Here is a 22,524-nt window from a genome sequence, read left to right as displayed (position 1 = left end):
TGTGGTAACAATAGAAACCCGCCCCACCTGTTCATGGCAGGTAGCCCAGCCTCATACTGTAACTGCTGTGGGATTCTGGGAAATGCAGTCAGTTTGACAGGAACTCACTTTGCCGTGTAAACTTCCATAATGCCTTTCAAAGAAAGATAGATTATTTCAGACATGTATTTTCACTTAATTAGTGCTCTTAAATACAAAACTATAAATTTTCCAAATACAGAACTGTACAAAATATTGAATATGTTCTTATTTATATGTACATATATATATATATAAAAATAAATCGGTACAATCTGTTGATTTCCTTACCTATATGAAATTGTTTTTGAATTGGCTCTATATGAATGAATTGGATTATTTTTATAAATAATTATGATTACGATGAATTGAATTCCAATTAGCTTGAATTGGACTTTATTATTTAAGTGCCTTGAGATGACATTTGTTGTATTTGGTGCTATATAAATAAAAATGAATTGAATTGAATTATTTTTATTCATTTGTGCCTATAAAAAAAGCCAAAGTTAACACAGTTTGATACAAATGAAATCATAATGTTTCACCAACAAGGCGAACAACAAAGAGCTATTAGCTAAAAGTTTGCATGGATTGCAGTATGCCCTTAAAATCTGATGACAGTGAATGGCAAAAGTGAGGGATGAATCCTCTCCAGAGCCCGGACCTCAACATTATTCGAGCAGTGTGGGATTAGATCTTGACAGAGAATGGAACAAAAGCCAGCCAGGGAAAGTATCAGCAGTGGGTCACATGTACAAGTACATTAACTCAAATCCTACTGTTCTTAAAGCACTTGAGCCTAATATTTATTCTTCAAGATAATTCACTTCTACTCCATAACATATCAGAGGGAAATAACCTTCTTTTTACTGCATTAAACTATTAAAAGTTGTAACGTGGTTTTTCCACTGTAGCAATCACTAATACCTAATTCAAGCTAAATTAGAAACATGTTGGCTGCACCATAACAGTTTATTTGAAGACACATTTGGAGATCTCTCAAAACTTTGGGATCTCGACTTGAATTTCACTCAAATTCTGTCCATCTGAAAAAGGCAGGAGACCAAAGAACTTCAGCAGGCCGCACGCATGGAATAGCAAGTATTGTTGGATTATGACTCATATGTCAGCAAGTGCTTGGTTTGAATGAGAAAGCCTTGACACAGCTGATGCTTAGATGACGAAAGAGTGCGTTAAAGAGACACATAAAATGGGGAAGGGGCCGGGCTGAAGGATAGCCTTATATTAAAGGCTGTGCGAAGGTTCATATTTTGGGAGTTTATACTCTACACTTGACTGTCCTCTCGGCTCCTTTCTTTTCCTATCTTTTTTTTTTTTTATTGAACATATTTAATATGCTCACAGGCATTCCAGTTTACAAGCATTGTAACCCATTAGTGAAATGATGCCTTTTGGGATTATATCTCTAAAGCTCTGAAAGTGTTGTGGGTGTTTTTCAGCGTCCCTCTAGCTCTATAATCCCCCATACAGCCGTGCTCATGCGTACTTCATTGAGTGCTTTTAATCATGGCAAAGGTAAACATCGCTCCTGTGCGCCTGAATTCCAACATTTCCGAGCGCACCTGAAACCGCCACAGCCTCCACATCCAGCCCGTCACGGTGACGTCATGTGCGCATCCAGTCGGTGGATGTCCTCAGAGCTCCAGCCGCAGGTCTATTGATGTGATATTTTGTCCATGTAAAAAGGGCGTTTTGAACCCTGGAAACGCATCCACAGCAGCAGCATCATGCAGAAGAGCTCCGTGGTCGTGGTGGCGGATAAAACGAGCCTGAAAAGGCCGTTTATTTTTGCAAACGCTGTTCATATGGTACGTACATTCCAATGGGTTCTAATGCAATTTAACCGAAGAGGCCTGTGTGGTTTCTGTGATGAATTGTTTGATTTTCTTCCGATATTTGAGGGGGAAGAAAAAAATCCCCTTTCAGTCTTCAACCAGCCAAAATAAGTCTTTAAAATTATATTGAACTATATTTACTGTAGTAATACTTTTGCTGTGATCTTTGAATGCTTTACTCAAAGGAGTGACAACAAAGAACATCCCTGCTGGCTTTATCAAATATACCAATTCATCTTATGTGGCTTTTCCATTACCCTTAAGAATATTAGCAGCATTTTCCATTTGCTAATGTTTACTGTGTGTTGTGTCTCTCAGATGTGACACATGTAATCAAGGCCTAGTTTTGTTTTGACTTACACGACAGTGCTCCTGTAATGCGTGCCACTGCCTTCCGTTTACCCTTAAACGAATCGAGACTTCTTGTTGCGACACCTGCAAGTTCACAAATACAAAGCATTTGAGGTGAGACATTTGCACCTTGTGATTTGAAGCCTCGGGTAAGAACAGTTCTGGGATGGTGGAAAAATGTAAATAGGGAGAAAAAAAGAAAAATGCAGTGATGCTTGACTTTTATTTCGTTCCAGAGATAAGGAACTCACAGTATTTAATGTTTTGTTTCCTCAACTTCATTTAGATGGTTATTATGCATCTATTTTTGCAAAAAAAACAAAACGAAAAAAAAAAAAAGAAGAACAATTAATGACGTTTCATGTGTTATTTTTTATGGTTTTCCTGTTAAAAAAAATGTTTCAAGGTGTGGAACAATATGTGGTCATCTTCACATTTCATCATCACACGAGTCAGGACTGCAGTCCAGTCCAGAACCTGCACCCTCTTCTTCCTGAGTCGAGCCTTTGTAATGTGTGAAGAACGTGGTCTTTTTGAAACATTTACGGATAAAGATGTCATCCGTAAGGCAGCATATGTTGCTCTAAAATCTCAATGAACATTTATTCATGAGCGTTGCCAAGGAAACAAATCCAACCCCAAACTATCACAGAGCCTGGCTGTTGATTCAAGAGTCTAGATGGTCCTTTTTGTTATTAGTCCAGAGCGCACACACCAAAAAGATCCCGGATCCTGATGAGTTTGTTCATAGTGCACATTTCCTTTGTGGTTAACAAGACAAAACTTTAAATATTGTTGGTACATACTGTGCTCAATAAAATAAAAGTCAAAGTCAATGTAGGAATCGCTGTTTTTTTCCACTTGGATTTTCCATAGCAGCCCAGTTTCTGTTATGGGGCTGTAAATTTTCAAATGTACCTAAACTATTCACTCCATTCATCTGTAGCCTTAAACACTCAGTCCCTGTGATTTCTTTTTAGTTTGAACACCTAACAAATGCTTGTGTCTCTCTTCTAAGGCGCTGTGCTTCTTCATGCTGAGAATGACTGTAGTTTGGCACAGAGACCTCATACAAACTGGCAAAGTAAGAAAACACTGTTTCTGAGATAGATCATGTTTACTGGAGGTAAACCTTTATCAAGCTTCAAGGAAGACAGCTGAGGAATTATTAATGCTCGCTTCCATCAATATTGGCTGAGAGCCCCACAGCAGTGCATTTTTATATTGTCTTTCTCCGGAAGAGCTGCATTCCAGGCTTCATATGTTTGATGGCATGTGCCCGTTGAAGTGTCCTTGAGCAAGACAGTGAGTTATCTTCATATGATAGGTTCTGCAGCCAACTTTAACCTTTAAGCTCTTTGCAGCAATGCTATCTTGGGGCACTAAAAAGTACACTAACTGGCTTTTGCATGTTCAATGTATCAATCTAACGCTTGCACAATTTTGCTCTTCAGATGGTGTCCAGCGTTTCTGTGGTGATGATGTATGTCATAGAGGTCGGCTGCCTGCTGCTCTCGGTACTCGGTGTGTTTGGAGCCTGCAAAGGAAAGAGATGGTGTTTGATTCTGGTAAAATAAACTGCTTTATGTGCCTCTACTTCTTAGTGTGTTCTTGTATCCTGGTTTCAATTTGGTTCTGCAATTTATCTTTCTGTGTATGCGTGTGTGTTTAGTACGCAGCCGGGATGGCAGCAGCCAGTCAGACAATAATCATTCGAACAGCACTAAGTTACCAAGACGTTTACGAGGTACGGTGCTCAGATGTCGTCCTTAAACATACAGCTTGCACTGCTGTATGTTTTGATACATGAAAACAGATCTCAGAGTGATTTGTGATTTGTCGCTCCTTAGAAACGTGTTGTCCGTGAGGAGTCCAAGCTGCTGGCAATGATGCCACTCAGTGGAACAAGCAAAGCCAACAGGACACTGCTGTACAGCATTCAAGAGGAAGTAAGCAGCTATTATTTATGATTTCAGTCTGTTTTTACCTTTTTCTTTGAAAGTACAGTGGACCCAAAGCTAAATTACTCAAATGAACACCTCAGACACCCCCTTATTAGGAGGAACTGTTATACCAGTGTAATGTATGACGTCTCTAGGAGTTAATGTCTTCAAATTCATCCTAATAGATAGATTGTTTCAACATTTCTCTTCTGTGAAATGTACGATACATGTGGGGGCAAAGAATTTCCATCATGCCACCTATTAAAAGATTTCCACCAGGAAACACCTATGCTCTCTTCTTCTGAGCTCCCCCAGAAGTTTCTCCTCAGTGTTCATTTAAAGGACTTGAAAATCAGAAAATGATTTTTGGATTTCTGGAGGAGAGGAAACACGAGGAAGCAGAAGTTAGTCATGAAAAGCATCTTCATTTTATGTTTCCTCCTGCTCTTTACTCGACAGTTTATCATCTTGAAGTGTAATCCATGTTCTATACTGAACCTTGAGGAGAGAAGTGGCTTGGCTGAGGAGGACACACCTTTTGTAGAGATGTTTTCATCACCTGTGACATGTAAAAAGAGCATGCCATGTTGTAAACCGATTTTAGAATTAGCATAGACACATTGGCATAGACACTGTTATTACTCAGCTCTTTGGGCAGTTATGAAATACAAAACTGTAGGCTGTAAGAAAACAATGGACAAATAATGCAGCTGTTTCGAATTTAGTTGGTTTAAAACGTTGGCTCTGAAACAAGGATATCTAAGCTATTTGCTCCATGTGTCTTTCTCGCCTGGCTACCCATGGGCTGCTTGCTAACTAAGGAGTATTCTTAGACAACTCAAGGCAGAAAGATGTTGACTCCCACTCTTTGGTGTCAGACAGAAAGGAGCCCAAACACAGCATTGTTAGAAGGATAACAAGAAACAGCTGCCCATGTGTTATTTGAAAAAAGAAACAGTAAAAGCTGACAGTTTGTGGCACTTTGGCAATGACCCTATTAGTGGGTTAAATGTTGATTTGTTGAAAGCCAGCTTGATCCAGCAAGGGGACACACAGAAATGACATAATGGTCAGCTATATTAGAAAAGCACAATATAATATCTATGATTAATAAATAGAATTTAAGACACTGAAAAAAAAAAAGACTCTGTTAGTTTTACCTTTAACTTGGCCTATATGTGTGTGTGTGTGTTTGTCTCATCGACAGTTTGAATGCTGTGGTCTTATTGAAGGCTACAAGGACTGGGGCTCTTCCATCCCTCCCTCATGTAACTGTAATTATCCAGGAAAATGCGTAAGTTTTTAATCTTTTATTAACACTTTGTTAGCATCACTATCAAAATTTCTGTTCTTTAACCACACATTATCTCCAGTCATCAAGACACTCCAGAATATTATTATTTATTTAGATTTAATTTTACATCACTTTAATCTTCATTTGGTTGCCAATTTAAATCCTAATACCTGTGAGATGAAAATCTGGATAACACAGATTCAAAACAGGTCTATTTTGTGTCCCGGTACAACAGTAATACAGTTTAATAAACAAAAGAGATGAGCCTGAAAAAACGCAAATGAGTCATACGAAAGGACCAATGACATGAATAAATGGCTTAAATGACAGCATGTGATATAAACAAAAGAAGACAGTGAGTAACCAGTTATCCACATACCAAGTGGGGCATTTATGTGTGCCAGAGTACTGCACTGGAGATGAGAAGATTTGGTTGCAGCTAAGAATAAAATTTTCCACATGAAAACAAGTGGACTGAAATTTAATCTGGCTTTATCTGAGAGCCATGGCAGAATGTTTGGCCTATAAATACCAGCAGGAAAACAAAGAACAAGTAAGCTGAACCGTGAAGTCGCTCTGCAGTAATAGAAGTTAATGTGGCTGCTGATTACACAAACAAAGTTACTAATATGGTATCAAACGTTTTTTGAATTTGTCTTCATTTTGTCATATCATATTATGTAACTGGGTTTTGCACTTTTTGGCAGATTCGCCTAAGGGGCAGTGCAACACTTGGGGCACCGAAGAACCAGTATGTTTATCGAGAGGTAAACCAGATCTTAATGTTGTTGCTATTTTTCTCACAGTTTCTACTTTTGCAGTGGTTGTGGTCATTTTAACCCTTGCAGGAAAGTACTTCCTGCTTTTTTGAGGGACCCAGTTTCACAGTATATTTGAGATATTCTCTTATCAGCCTTTATTAGATATACCGTGTAAGTTCCATGATTAGATCTTTTTTCACTTTTAGAGCTTCCTGAATTCTTTTCATGGCAAAGATTTAACAGCTGGAAAGGGAAACATTTGGTCCTTAATGCAGTGCTACTGCAGATTTATGGGCTGGAACAACGTTCCCCCTTTCATCACAACCCAAAGGTGCTGGTGACTGGTTCTATTGTCATCTTAAAAAACAAGCAGTTTTAGATGACACAAGGGCAAGTGGAGAGTTACTTTTTCAAAATAAAACAGGAAATGACAAGACAAGACATGGAGACAGGACTAAAACCCACTTAACCTCACCGCGGTGTGACACACGGTGCTTTTCACATCGATAATATAGAAAATACTGTAAATACAAAAGAAGGATGTAGAAATCATGATGTCAACTCCTGGTTTAGCCACCACTTTGAAGCCTGAGTTTGCATGGCACATATAAGTGTATAAGCGAGGATAATTGACTACATGTTAGCCCGCTGTCAGTAGCAAGATTGCTCAGCCCTAAAGCATCACCTGCTCTGTCTATTTTCATTCTGAATGGAACCATAGTTTTACAAAATGAGCATTATGTTATATTGGAAAAAGACTCGAAAGTAGTGACTAGGAACATAAACCCATGAGGAAAACAGGTAACAAATAGTGAGAAACAGAAATTTTTCCCCCCAAAAAATACTATCTGCCTTCCTTTTGCAACCAGAGGTGTCGCCCTCTGCTGTTCATTCAGGAGAATGCAGCGTAAAAGGCAGCTTTCTTCTTTAACAGCTTCACTTTTCAGATCTGGAGGCACCTTCCATCTTTTAATGGGAGTGTGTTTCTTAATTCTATGAATTTTCTATGAAAGAGGGTGAATTATGGGGATCTTGATGTTGCTGAAATAAACAAAAAAAAAGGGTGGAGGAAAATGTGCAGGAAACCTGATTTTAGAGCACTGTGGCCTTAGTTCCCTGTTCTGGTTGGCAGTAGTGGAGTCCTCTGTTGCTGTAGCCCATCTTTGACAAGCTTTGACATTTTATGCATTGACACCTTTGTTGTAACAGGCTGTTGTTTGAGTTTTAGCATCGTCTGTTTGCTTCAGCAAGCAATTGGACAGGTGTAATTAATAATGGCCACTGAGTGTACTTTAGTAAGTGTAATCTGACACAGAGGAAGGCTAAATGAACCACATGCCCAGATCAATTAGCTGTTTAAACCTGCATTGTACCTGCACTCTGTTTTTCCTCAGCCTTGCCTTCCGATTTATGTTTCCGAGCTGAAGTTGTCATTCTCCTTGGTGATGGGTATACAGTTTGGAAGTGGAGTGTTTTGGGTATGTGTTTGTTTTTTTCACATTCATAATATGCATTTTGGTCAAACAGCAATACATTTAAAGACCAACTCTTTCCTAAATAGCACAGCACAAGTAGTTGATGCCTTACATGTTGAATTATTCATCTTATTCTGTTTTCTGCTTCCATTCCCAGATTGTTTTACTCGTCATGAGTGTCAAGCTGATGGGCCAGATAAAAAGGAAACAGGAGTTCCTGGCTCTTCTCCAGTCAAACAGATATGTTCCTGGTGCTTTCTAGTACTAAATTAGATTAGATTTTAATATACTCCTGACATTACTATCAAGCATACCTGGTTTGAATTTGCACATAATGCTGTATACTATATCCTGACTATGTTGTGCTGTAGCAATACATGTTATGATTTTCTACATGTTAATGCATGTAACTGATGTTTATAAGTAATCTACATGCATAAATCAATGTCAAATTAATATATGGAGCCTTACTGCTGTAAAATTAAGCAATTTAATGAAATTTACCAGTCTTTAAATAATAATCACACTTTCACATGCTTTTCTCACATCTGAAATTGTGCTCCTGGTAAATGTTTTGCCAAATAATTTGTTTTCTACGAGTACCTGGTACTTTTTCCGGGATCCTTTTATTGGGGGCCAAGCAGGGAAGCTGCTTAATGTGTTTTTCATTTTCTTATTTATGTTTCCCTTTTTTATCTAGCTTTATCTTGTGTTACAGGGTTGAATGCTGAAGCATTTTCAGAGGAAAGCCAGTGGGTCGAGGTTTGAGGTTTGAGGTTTGAGGTTCAGTCATTCACATAATTTTTTGCTAATCAAAAATGGGCTCCCATTCTATTCCTTGGATGAAGCAGCCATCAGTTTTGGACATAGTAGTTTCTGCCGAACTGGATTTCATGAAAACGCTATTTGACGAGACCCTCACACTCTAATTTAAGAAAGCACAAAAATATTCTGCATCATTTGACCTTTAGGGGGCACCGAATTAAGCAAAAATGTGTTGATCTGTTTTCTTTCAACAGGCATCTCATGTTTGAAATAACTTTAAAAGGTTCAAAGTCAAGACAATAAATTAACTTATATCAGCTTAAGTGATGTCACTGCCATATTGGATTTTACTGACATTGGATTTATATCTGTGTCAATTCCGTTATTGATAATAATCATGATAATAAAATGTCAATGCTGTGTTGAGGATAGACTTAGGGTGATATTGTGATGGGATATCAGCTGATAAAATCAAAACATAATGGAATGCAGGTTCATTTTTGAAAATGTTTTTAAATGCCCTCTATTTTAGGTGTAATTTCATTACCAAAAAAAGAGACCAAAAATGTTTTTTTTTCTTCCAATAATTCATTTGTTATTGTTTATATGTTTGGCCAAAAATAATGGTGTTGTAGAAAAATCATGTTTGAGTAGAGCACATATTCACGGTTGATTGAAATAGCCACCAAACAGGAAGTCACCAGAAGTCACACATGCTGACGCCAAACAAAAGTGTTTGGAACCCCTTCGTAGGCGCCGTGGTAAGCAAAATCACTTTTTCTTGTCACTACTGACCATGTTTTTAACCTGTTGCCAACATATATGTGCCCTGATAAATTGCTTGGCCCCTCATTGCTGCTTACAGTGCTGTGTAGATTAAGAATTTTCTTGTCCAATCTCCTCATTCGATTTATATGCATTCTGTGACATCTACATGTGTTACATGATCTGTTTGGATCTGGAAATCCAGCTGCTATAGTTTAATGACTATCCCCATATGGGCATTAGCTTATACTTCTGGGCATCTTGTGTCAGGACAGGTTGCAGATAGCCAGATAAGTGATACCCAGGCCAAGATTTCTTGTTCCATGTGCCAGTCATTGTTTGAGTGTAGATGCAGTTAAAAAAAGCGCAAAATAAGAGCTTAATCATTGTAGTTAGTGGTTTCAAGATTCTACCCTCTACATGATGTTTACACACATCAAACCAAAGCCATCTCAAACACAACTGGTCAATAGTACAATACCAAAAAGCTCGGAACGCTGTGTAAAGAGGGGAAAAACAAAACTTCAAATCTCATAAACTAAGATTTAGTTAACAATAAAATGTAGAAAACATGTCAAATATTGAGAGTGGGACATCGTCCCAGCTTTTTTGGAATTGGGAGTTGTACATATGGTACCAGAAATCTCGTACTTGTATCCACATTTGTTATTTTGGTGTTTCATTCCAAAATTTCCTTCACAGGGAAACTTGAAGGTCATCAATTCCAAGGTTTTAGCTAAACATTTTGTCCTAAGCACATGCTGAATTTTCAGCTTTAGAGAAACAAATAACCTTTGAAAAATATTAACATTTATGTAGCACCTTTCTTAAACAGTGTTTACAGAGTGCTTCTGTTGAGATATAACCATTTATTAAGCAATGTATGTTCTAGGTTATAAATCAGGTTAGACAAAGGAATGAGTCACGTCTCATTGTGACAAGAGAATGTCTTTATTCCTTGTTATGCACATTGTATATTTCAAAATGTCATGCGCTCAGTTTTTCTTAAAGCACAGTTAATAAGTAAATAGTATGCATAATTTCCTCTTGGTGGAAGAAAGGGGGGTTGTTTTGTTGCACATTCAGTAGACATGCAGTAAAGACCATCATTTATTTTGATTAGACCATTTGGGAAAAATATTGGCCGCTGCAAAGAGGTCGGGAGAGGCTCCTGTTGGAAAATGAATCATCAATATTCTTGCAGAGACTGTAACGCTCCAGCTGATGCCACTCTCACCAAAGAAGCCTTTATGCCACACCACTTCTATTATGACTTGCTGCATGAACTGCCTGCAGTTGAGAGCTCTCCTTGACGTATATATTGTCGAATGAATTTCATCTGGAACAGCAGATCCAGTGTCTACTTGTGCACTTTAACCATTAATGCCTGATATACAGTATGTTCTTGCAAAGTATGGTGTTTTTATTTCTGTCACATATTGTTTGTTTTTTTTATTATTATTATTTATGGGGTGAACATGTAATATTTTGTAAATAGCAGGAATAAAAATGTGATTCTTCTTTCTTGTTTTAATTTCTTTTTGAAGTTGTAGAAACTTTGTGTTCTTCATAAGTTGTGATGATGACATTGTCTGGTGTTTCACTTGGAGACCTTTGTTGTAAAAAACATCACGGTTAGTTACTTTCTGATTTATGGTTTTCTTGGGGAAGAGGCAGAAGTGTTTTTCAAACCTTACTCTAACCAAAACTGCCCTATTTTGGAGGCCTCATAACTCAGCCATACGGCATCACAGACACATCATTCAAAGTTTAAATGTGGCAGGAAACACTCAACTTTAACTGACCTAAAGGGTTTGTTGATATATTATACAGCTTTGACACAACGGCAGTTTATGTTTTAGGAAGACTAAAACTCGGCTGAGGTGCGTCCCCCACTCATTTTCATTTAAAAAAAAATCCTCTAACAAAGACCTCTAATGTCCAAAATATTTGCCCAATCTAGACAAATATTACTTCAAAACGTGGGTATTTTTGTCCTCTTTCACCCAAAGTCACCCTCATTGAGCTTGCCATCACAGATTTCTCACAAATCCCCTCTGAGCGCAGAGAGCGCCACATTCTGCCCATTGTAAACCGCCTCATAAAAATGATGTGAAAAAGTATTTTAAAACTGCCATAAAAAATGAGCTACAGATAGGAGGAGAATAAAAATTACACCGCTGGCTTCTGCCGTCCCTTGTGGTGCTCACGGTTCAAGAATTATTCGGATACGACTTTTACTTTTCGAGCAGCGGCATACGCTGTCAATATTAAACTCCGAGGTAAAGGAGCAATAGTGACGGCACATTTGGCAGTTGGCTCCTCTCTCACACGCGCAGCTGTCTCCCATAGCAACTAGTTATGAGGCCAGAGACAACATGGCTGCTCTGTTCTAACACTGCTAATGAGGTCAGAGCCAACATGGCTCCCCTGTTCTAACACTGCATCCATCTTGGCTATGCTATTATAACACTGCCATCACTTGCATTATAAACCTGCTCTGCTCTTCTCCTTTAAACTGATAGTGAAGGGAGTTTTCAAACGGCCATAAAACCTGTATTTTAAACAGGACCTTGATAGAAATGACACAACTGTCTTCAGCAGACCTTTCTGCTATAACAGGTTACTTTTTTTTTTTTTACTGTGACTTATAAATCGATTGAAACAGCTGTTTGTTATAATAGGGCCCAACCTGTCCTCCTCTGTGTCTCTCGGGTTTTAAAAGTCCTTCTGTGTGCTTTCCCTCACTCATGAAGTAGGCAGGTTTCACCGAGTCAGTATCTCCTGATCTCATATTTCATTCTGGATTTGAAATTTCTAATGCTTGACTGGCAACAAGCAGGTCTCTGAGCACAACCTCTGTCTCTGGGCGGGCAGTAGCTTGGCACCCATCAAAAGTTCTTCAGAAATTTTCTAGTTGTGGTTATTGTTACTAAGGATTTCACAAAGTTTCTTCTGCTTCTCTATCTATCGTATATAAATGTTCATATATATTTTAATGGCATTGTTTTACTCTACTAAAATAAATTTGTATCAGTTTCAGAATGAGATTGAGAAGAATACTTCATGTTCCTGCCTGTACCTTTCCTCCAGTTGTCCTTCTTTGCATATTTAGACTTCCATTGCAATGCAAGCACCAATCAGCCATACCATTAAGACTGTTGATAGCAACAGTGAGTCACACTGTTTGTCTTGTTACAATGCAACAATCTGCTGGGAAACCCTGCATCTCTTGGTATTCACATAGATGTTACTTCGCCCCGAATATGGTAACAGCAGTGGGCCCTGCAAAAACTATTCAGGGAGGGCTGAAAGTACATGATAATCTCAGGTGTTCATCTATGTCCAACAGAATAATATCTGATGAGATTTGGTGGCATCAGTGGGAAACAAGCCTCATCCACAGAGAGCCCACCTCACAACCCGTATGGCCCAAAGGATCTATTGCTCATATCTCCATATTAGGCACTCCAAGATACCCTCAGATTTTCTTTGTCCATGCCCTGACTGTCTGAGCTCCTTTAACAGCATGAGGAAGACCATCTCAATGTTAGCTGGGTAGTTATGGGGTTATGGCTCACTTGTATATTGTACATGGGACTTCCAGTTACTTAAAACTGTATTTGCAAAGCCCCAGCTGGATGTAAGCGTCATATGACCCAACCTACCACCTAAAAACAGAAATAACTTTGCTGTTATGATACTAAGAGACTTTAACTCTCACCACACAATGTGGGGATATGACGCAACTGACAGTGATGGCCAGCTAGTCAAAAGCTGGATGGAAATTGGAACTAATACACAACACTAAACTCTCAAAGTCCTTCAGCAGCAGCCGCTGGAGAATAGGTTACAACCCAGACCTGTATTTCACCAGCCAGAGACTTGCACATCTGAGCGAGAAAGCAGTGCTGAAACCACTCCCAAAGTCACAACATTTCCCAATTTCAGTCACTGTCAAACCTGTCATAATGAAATCTGAAACTCCCTTTAGATGCTGTTTGAACCGCAAGAAGCCGAAATGGGACTGTTAAAGAGAGAGAATGGAAAATGCTCTCCTGGATGTGGAACCCAAACCTGACAACGATGCCAAGTTTGTCCAGGCTGTGAAGAAGACAGCACATGCCCATATCCCCAATGCTGGGCAAAGCGGTGGGTCTTGAAATGATTGAGATGATAATCCACCTAGGGTTACCATCCACGCTCAATCCCTGGGAAGACAGAAATTTGTAGCATCCAACTTATTTCTAGTCATGACTCGTCCAACTCGTTTGTGTGGCAAACTCCAGGCCATGGAGCATCTGCTCTGTAGTGCACCTAGTGCAGCTCGCCTGTGCCAACTTCTGGGAGGGCAAGATTTAGATGATGGTTGGACATGAGGAAGCAATTAAGGAGAGCATGCCTTTTAGATTTAATACTCCACAAGTCATGCTTTCTCACAAAAGCCTCATTTTCTAAAGTGTCTTGTGTTGTATGTGTCCTCATTTAAGCCTTGGTTTACCACTTTCCAAAGTGCTTGGACCTGGTTGTCTTTGAGACTGCGTTCAATTAAAAAAAAAAAAAAAAAGCTTAAATGTAAAATTGAATACATAGCCGCAAATCCATGTGCTTTTTTTTGTATTCAAAGTCAAAGTCAAATTTATTTGTATAGCACATTTCATGTAGAAAACAATTCAAAGTGCATTACATAAAATAAAACCATTGCAGCGGGGAGTGTAAGAAGCATTAAAATATGTAAAAGAATATAAAAAAGAATGAATTAAATTGAAATTAAATTAAAATTATTAAAAACAGTCTAGATAAGTTAAAAGATACCATGCAGATTTCATGCATAGACACATGAGAACAGAAATGTTTTTAACCTGGATTTAAAAATGTCTCCATTTGGTGAAAGTTTAATCTCCACTGGCAGTTTGTTCCACTTGTTTGCAGCATAACAGCTAAATGCTGCTTCTCCATGTTTAGTCTGGACTCTGGACTGGACCAGCTGACCTGAGTCCTTGGATCTCAGAGCTCTGCTGGGTTTATATTCTCTGAACATATCACAGATGTATTTTGGGCCTAAACCGTTCTGGGATTTGTAAACCATCCGCAGGCTTTTAGAATCTATTCTGTGACTGACTGGAAGCCAGTGTAAAGATTTTAAAACTGGTGTGATGTGGTCAGATCTCGTGGCAGGACACGGATGCGGACTCCAGAGGTGTATGGCAAAAACTGGGTTTTATTCACAAACAAAGTTAACAAAGGGCGCGGCTGAGCCGGATGACAAAAACCAAACTAAACAAAAGACTTCACATGGCATGGGGGGGGGGACTTATCTTGAACGTGGTATGAGGCGCGAAAATCAGAAAAAGGATTTCACAAAATGAAAGGGGAAACTAGGAACTAAAAACTAAACTGGATGTGATTGGTGAATGGGTGCAGCTGGGGACAATGAACACAGGTGACGTGAGTGAAACTAAAGCCTGGTTTATAGTCGGTAACGCAAGACGCAAAGCAAGACGCAAGAAGAAACGCAAGCCCTTGCGCGGTTGCAAGCCCCCCATTGCGAGCTTGCGTGTGTCACCTCAATTTTCTAAACTTCACGCAAGAAAAGACGCAAGCCTACTACTTGAAAACGACATACTCATCGATCAAACAGTAAGCAGAGCGTTTACACACAGTGCACTTCACTCCTGCCCGAGCCGAAATCAGCCGGCCTGAAAAGCTGATTTCCCTTAAGCTATAGGCTAAACTCTGTAAATATATAACTTTAGCAACATTTGAAACATTTTCAGGCGAGAAAGTAGTCGTTTAGACCCCCAAGGTGTTGAAAATCTGACAAAATACCGGCTATTTACAAGAAGAAGAAGCATGAATCACTCGAAGAGGTCCTGGCGGTGAATTTCCTTTCATCATAGTAGGCTTGTCATTGAAAAAACCCGCTACTCCACCTACTGTCCTGGCGGTGAATCGCCATGCAGCACACGCAAGCGCCGGCAAAGCTAAATGAAGTATAAACGTCTCGAGCCATTAACATACGCGCAAGAAGAAAGCGCAAGGGCAGTTAAAAGAAGTATAACCAGCCTGGTTTATAGTCGGTAACGCAAGACGCAAAGCAAGACGCAAGGAGAAACGCAAGCCCTTGCGCGGTTGCAAGCCCCCCATTGCGAGCTTGCGTGTGTCACCTCATTTTTCTAAACTTTACGCAAGAAAAGACGCAAGCCTACTACTTGAAAACGGCATACTCATCGATCTGACAGTATGCAGAGCGTTTACACACAGTGCACTTCACTCCTGCCCGAGCAGAAATCAGCCGGCCTGAAAAGCTGATTTCCCTTAAGCTATAAACTGTGTAAATATATAACTTTAGCAACATTTGAAACATTTTCAGGCAAGAAAGTAGTCGTTTAGACCGCCAAGGTGTTGAAAATCTGACAAAATACCGGCTATTTACAAGAAGAAGAAGCATGAATCCACTCGAAGAGGTCCTGGCGGTGAATTTGCTTTCATCGTAGTAGGCTTGTCATTGAAAAAACCCGCTACTCCACCTACTCTCCTGGCAGTGAATCGCCACGCAGCACACGCAAGCGCCGGCAAAGCTAAATGAAGTATAAACGTCTCGAGCCATTTACATAAACGCAAGAAGAAAGCGCAAGGGCAGTAAAAAGAAGTATAACTCAGCCTTAATAACATGGGCATGGGAAGTGAGGGGAAAAACAATGGCAAACAATGGCAAGACCTAAAAACATGGGAAAAACCCCATTGACGTGACACTTAGTCCTGGTTAAAATTCTAGCAGCAGCGTTCTGGATGAGCTGCAGCTGTTTAATGCTCGTTTTGGGAAGTCCAGTTAAAAGACCATTACAGGGGCGGTCTGTGGCGTAGTGGGTACAGCAGACGCTCCATGTACAGAGGCTATAGTCCTCGTGCAGCTGGCCCCGGTTCGAATCACTGTCCTATAATAAAGGCATAAAAAGCCAAAAAAAAAAAAAAAAAAAAAAAAAAAAAGACCATTACAGTAATCTCAACTGGAGATGAATGCATGGATGAGTGTCTCCTGGTCTTTTTGGGAGAGAAAACCTTTAATTCTGTTGATGTTTCTGAGATGGTAAAAAGCTGCCTTGGTGACAGCTTTGGTGTGGCTGCTGAAAATCAGATCTGAGTCTAACAACACTCCGAGGTTACGAACTTGGTCAGTGATTATAAGGGCCCGAGTCTCAAGATATTTATCAATGTTGACCCTCTTCTCTTTGCTACCAAACAGAATGAGCTCAGTTTTGTCTTCATTTAATTGTAGAAAATTCTCTCTCATCCAGGTGTTTATTTCCTCCAGACACTGACACAGTACGTCTGCTAGGCTGCAGTCGTCAGGTTACAAAGACACATAAAGTTGTGTATCGTCTGCATAACTGTGATAATTGATGTTAAAGTTCTGGAATATCTGACCCAAAGGGAGCATATATAAGTTAAACAGAAGAGGTCCAAGAATTGATCCCTGGGGGACTCCACAAGTCATGGCCACTCGCTCAGATTCATAACTGCCAATTGTAACAAAATAACTCTGTCCTTCTAAGTAGGACCTGAACCAGTTAAGGACCGCTCCAGAAAGTCCAACCCAGTTTTCCAGCCTGTGAAACAGGATTCTGAGATCTACAGTATCAAACGCAGCGCTGAGGTCCAAAAGAACCAGGACTGAAATATTACCAGAATCAGTATTCAACCTGATGTCGTTTAACACTTTGACCAGAGCTGTTTCAGTGCTGTGATGACGTCGGAAGCCTGATTGAAAGTTATCAAGACTTCCACTTTCATTCAGAAAGTCGTTGAGCTGGTTAAATACAACTTTCTCAACAATCTTGGATATAAAAGAGAGGTTAGAGACAGGTCTGTAGTTGTTTATCATAGAGGCGTCTAGAGTTCTCTTCTTTAGGAGTGGCTTAATGGCAGCTGTCTTTGATGACTTGGGAAAACGCCTGATGCCAGTAAGCTGTTAACTATTTGTAGGAGATCACTTTCCACTGAGGTAAAAACAGTTTTTAAAAAGTCAGATGATATTATGTCCAGAGAACAAGTTGTTGATTTCAGATGCCCAACTGTTTCCTCTAGGATTTTTAAATCAACAATATTAAATTGTGACCTGACGTCAGATTTATTTCTAGGTTTTAGACACAGATTAGTTTTCTTGTTTGTCTGTGTTGCATGAATGTTTTGTTTGATTATATTGATTTTTTGGCTAAAAAAGTTGGCACATTCGTTGCATTTCTCAGTAGAGAGGAGGTCTGGGTTTGACTGTTTAGGAGGATTTGTGATTTTTTTTCAACCATAGCAAACAGAGTTCGAGAATTGTTGACATTCTTATGAATCATTTCAGATAAATGCAGCTGTCTGGCCTTGCACACCTCATTGTTATAAGGCAAGGCAAGGCAATTTTATTTATAGAGCACAATTCATACACAGGGCCATTCAAAGTGCTTTATAGCTACATAAAATCACAAGAAGGCAATAAAACCATTAAAAAGGAATAAAAAAAATAAAAGAAAGAAATTAAAAAAGAAAGAAATTTAAAACCCATTAAAATAATCATTAATTAATAAAAAAAATGAAGAGTTCAGATAAAATACTTTCAGGTGTCATATGCACAGCTAAATAGAACTGTTTTCAGCCTGGATTTAAACATTGTCAGAGTTGAGGCCTGTCTCACATCTTCTGGAAGACTGTTCCAGATTTTAGGAGCATAAAACTGAAACGCAGCCTCACCTTGTTTGGTCCCGACTCTGGGCACCAGCAGGAGACCCCTCCCTGAGGTTCTCAGAGCCCAAGTTGGTTCATATGGCTCTAACATGTCAGAGATGTACTTTGGCGCTTGACCATGAGGAGACTTGTACACAAGCAGAGCTGTTTTAAAGTCTATTCTCTGAGCGACAGGAAGCCAGTGCAGAGACCTGAGCACTGGACTAATATGGTCGTATTTCCTGGTTCTAGTCAGGACTCGAGCAGCAGCGTTCTGGATGTACTGCAGCTGTCTTACAGTCCGTTTAGAGCCCAGTGAGCAGGCCGTTACAGCAGTCTAACCTGCTGGAGACAAACGCATGGATCAGTCTCTCTAAGTCTGGTTTAGACACTATTCCTTTGATTCTGGCAATGTTTTTTAGATGGTAAAAAGCTGCTGATGTTACAGATTTAATGTGGCTGTTAAAGTTCAGGTCTGAGTCCAATATTACCCCGAGATTTCTAACTTGATAGTTAGGTTTTAGAGAGAGAGTCTCAAGGTGACTGATAACACTTTCTCTTTGTTTCTGTGGGCCACAGACAATGATTTCAGTTTTGTCTGAGTTTAGCTGGAGGAAATTGTTTTGCATCCACACACTGATCTGTTCGATGCAGCGACACAGTGTATCTATAGGCCCGTGTTCTCCTGCCGTCAGTGACACGTAGATCTGAGTGGCATCTGCATAATTGTGGTAGGACACATTATAGCTGCGTATTAGCTGGCCTAGTGGAAGCATGTACAGATTGAACAATACGGGTCCCAGGATGGACCCCTGGGGAACCCCACAGGTCATAGCCATTTGGTCTGAGACACAGTTACCAATTTCAACAAAATATTTCCTGTCCTCCAGATAGGACTTGAACCAGTTTAAAGCACGACCAGAGATTCCCACCCAGTCTTCTAACCTCTGTAATAAGATCGCATGGTCAACTGTGTCAAAGGCAGCACTCAGGTCCAGCAGAACTAAGACTGTGACTCTACTTGCATCTGTGTTCAGGCGGATGTCATTTGTCACCTTGATCAGAGCTGTCTCAGTGCTGTGGTGGGGCCTAAAGCCTGATTGGAAAGTATCAAAAGCATTGTTAGACAGGAGAAAGTCACTAAGCTGTTGGTATACAACTTTTTCTAGGACTATGCCTAAGAATGGCAGGTTTAATATGGGCTGGTAGTTGTTCAGTACTGTGGCATCAAGATTGCTCTTCTTTAGAAGAGGCTTAATGACAGCAGTTTTTAAGGCCTTTGGAAATGTTCCAGTCTGGAGTGAGATGTTGACTAGATGAGCAAGTTGTGGTAACAAACTGCTCAGCACAGACTTTAGGAATCTAGTGGGCAACTCATCAAGGCAGCACGTTGGTGAACTCAGACTGCAGATGGTCTCTTTGACTGTTTTGTCAGTAACAGGTGTGAAATGTGTCAGCTCCAGGTGTCTAGCTGGCTGCAGAGTAGTTATTTGTGTTGTGGAAATTATTGCATTTTTAATGCCTTGAACTTTGTCATTAAAGAATGTTGCAAACTCATTACACTTAGATGAAGAAATGAGTTCTTAGGGCAGTGAAACTGGAGGGTTTGTTAATCTGTTTACTGTAGCAAACAGGACACGAGAGTTGTTACTGCAGTTTTTGATGATTTCAGAAAAATAACTCTCCCTTGTTCTGCGCAAAGTCTGGTTGAACACACATAGCTTTTCTTTGTAAGTCTCATAATGAACCTGGAGCTTTGACTTGCGCCATTTCCGTTCGGCTCTCCGGCACTCCCTTTTCTGTGCCCTGACCGACTTTTCTTTCCTCCATGGCGCCTTTTGCCTACTTTTAACCATTCTAACCTTGACAGGAGCAATGGTATCCAAAACATTTAAGAGACTTGATGTGTAAGAGATCAACAGATCATCAACATCAGAACACAGGGTGTTCTCAAACCTAATCATTTCCATAAACTGTGTCCCTGTTCTGTCATTTATGAGTCTTCCCCATACAACTGCAGACCCAGCTGGTGTTTTGGGTAAAGTAGATAGGTCGAAAAAAAACACAGAAATGATCAGATAAAGCAACATCAACGACATTCATGTTTGAAATAACAACACCCCTTGAAATGAGCACATCTAGAGTGTGCTCTCTGTTGTGGGTGGGCTCAGTCACATGCTGAGTTAGACCAAAAATTTCAAGGACAGCAGTGAGCTCTTTAGCTTCCTTGTTATGCGCTACGTCCACATGCACATTCAAGTCCCCTGTTATGACTAAACAGTCAAAAGCAGTGCACACAATTGAAAGTAGTTCAGTAAAATCATCAATAAAACAATTCTGTGGTGGTTTATAAATGGTGATATAAAGTATGGAAGATTGTTTTATCTCCATTTTGAATGACACACTCAAATGATGAAAAAAACCCAAATGACAACTTGTGGGTGGGTATATTGTCCCTGAACATGGCACAAACACCCCCACCCCTCTGGTTTTCTCGTGTTTCAGACACAAAATTGAAGTGAGGTGGACTAGACTCAATCAGTACTGCATTTGCTGCGTTTTTGTCGAGCCACGTCTCAGTTAAAAACATAAAATCAAGATTGTGAGAGGAAATAAAACTATTAATTAAGAATGATTTGTTACTTAAAGATCTGACATTGAGTTCTGCGTGTTTGAGATTAGTTATAGTTGAACTGGATGCTGTGTTCTTGCAAGGGATATGGATAAGATTTCTCTGATTGGACAGTCTGATTGTCCCTCTCTTCACTCCATCCTTGGACCTCTGGTTGAGATGGTGTTTACCAACACAGAGGCCCTTAGTGTCCTAGACAACAGCATTGACGCTGTTGGAAATGACAGCTGTGGGCACTGGTGGTGGGGGCCAAGCTGGGGGGGCTTTGGTCGATGGAGTAGGCTGGGGAGGGAGAGGGGCTCGATGCTTCTTTGAGGATAGAATTCTTGATCTTGCCGTTTGGCGTGAGAGGAACCATTTTAATCCCCGATTTCACCAAGCTTTCAAGGTGATCAGGAAATCTCCTGGGTGACGGTAGAGAAGAGAACGATGGTGAAACATCTCTGAAACTACGCAGGCTTTCTTTGTACAGCTCATAGTGAATCTGAAGCCTTGTTTTCCTCCATTTACTTTCAGCTTTCCTGCATTCTCTTTTCAGGTTTTTGACCGTAGTGGTGTTTCTCCATGGGGTTTTCTGTTTGATCAAGGTTCTCTTGATTGAACAGCTTCCATTACATTCAAAATCTTAAAGTTGAAATGATCCAGCAGTCCTTCAACCGACTCTGCGCTCATTGTTGGTAACATAGCTACGGCCTCCCTAAACTGAGCACTTGTTTTCTCATTAATGTACCTCTTCTTAACTGAGAAGCTGGTTGTTTGAACATTCTGAGCGATCAATAAATCAAATAGAATACAAAAATGGTCAGAAAAGACCAAATCAATAACCACAACAGAAGAAATATCTTTCGAAATGTCCAGGTCCAGAATGTGACCTCGAAGGTGGGTTGGTTCTGTTACATGTTGCCACAAACCAAACATGTCCAGCACAGAAGAAAATTGTTTGGCATTACCATGCGTCATATTATCTATGTGAATGTTAAAATCCCTGGTCAAGATAAAATGGTTAAAATCAGTCGAAATTACAGACAATAATTCTGAAAATTCATCAATAAAACTTGCACAGTATCCTGTAGATCTCTAAATGATTAAGAACAGAGTTTTAGGATCACCCTTTAAAATAAAACTAAGATATTCAAAAGAAGTGAAATCACCACTTATTTTAATTTCCTTTGGGAAAGATAAAGGAAATGAGTTGTCACACCACGGTAAAAGTTTTCAAATTAGAGATGGTGATGGCATAACAGGAGTTATGAGTTAAGGATAGGAGTTAAGGATAAGGCAAAACAAATACAGAAAAGTATTTATTAAAGTATTCATTTATATAGTACATTTGTGTCCTGTTTTTGGGGTTGCACCAAGTGGTGTGCGCATCATCATTGTCAAGGCAAGAAGATTCCTTCTCCAAATCTCGGCTGGGGCCTTTCCGGGTAGAGTTTGCATGTTTTTCCTGTGTATGCGTAAGCTCTCTCTTGGTACTCTGCCTTCCTCTCACCACCCCAAAAACATGCATGTGTGGTTAATTGGTGTCATGAAATTGACCCAAGAAGTGAGTGTGCATGGCTGTTTGTTTCATTTGTCTCTGTATGGCCCTGTGATGGACTGGCATCCTGTCCAGGGTGTTACCTGTCTCTTGCTCAATAACAGCTGGGATTAAGTAAAGTTCATCAAACAGATGCATATTCTTGATATTGAAACAGCTTTAAAAAAAACAATGCCTTCAGATGCTTGGAATGGATTGTATTACATCGTCCTTACCCCAAAGTAACTTATATTTCTGTATTCATCTATTTATTTATTATTTTATCCCCTTTAAGTATGTGAACTGATTTGTTGCTGGGTTTGGTTATTTGCTACCTAAAAATATTCAATAAAGCTTTATTACAAGAAAACGTCAAGGACAAGTTACAATCCTACTGTCTCTTTAAGAAAAGTCACCTGATGGTCACATGACG

General features: G+C 39.8%; 1 protein-coding gene across 1 annotated transcript; it reads left to right on the top strand.

Annotated features, from left to right (window-relative positions):
• Nucleotides 1-1,638: 1,638 nt before the first annotated feature.
• LOC142385180 (tetraspanin-8-like) lies at nucleotides 1,639-10,749 on the top strand. The gene is made up of 9 exons (XM_075471459.1): nucleotides 1,639-1,847; nucleotides 3,244-3,309; nucleotides 3,680-3,793; nucleotides 3,898-3,972; nucleotides 4,076-4,174; nucleotides 5,376-5,462; nucleotides 6,170-6,229; nucleotides 7,618-7,701; nucleotides 7,856-10,749. The coding sequence occupies exons 1-9, from the start codon at nucleotides 1,767-1,769 to the stop codon at nucleotides 7,958-7,960; spliced, it is 771 nt and encodes a 256-aa protein (XP_075327574.1). The 5' UTR covers nucleotides 1,639-1,766; the 3' UTR covers nucleotides 7,961-10,749.
• Nucleotides 10,750-22,524: the final 11,775 nt, after the last annotated feature.

Source organism: Odontesthes bonariensis, chromosome 8 (genome assembly GCF_027942865.1).
Source record: "Odontesthes bonariensis isolate fOdoBon6 chromosome 8, fOdoBon6.hap1, whole genome shotgun sequence".
Taxonomy (NCBI): Eukaryota; Metazoa; Chordata; class Actinopteri; order Atheriniformes; family Atherinopsidae; genus Odontesthes; species Odontesthes bonariensis.
The sequence above is the reverse complement of the archived record's forward strand: the minus strand, read 5'-3'. Positions and strand labels throughout refer to the sequence as shown.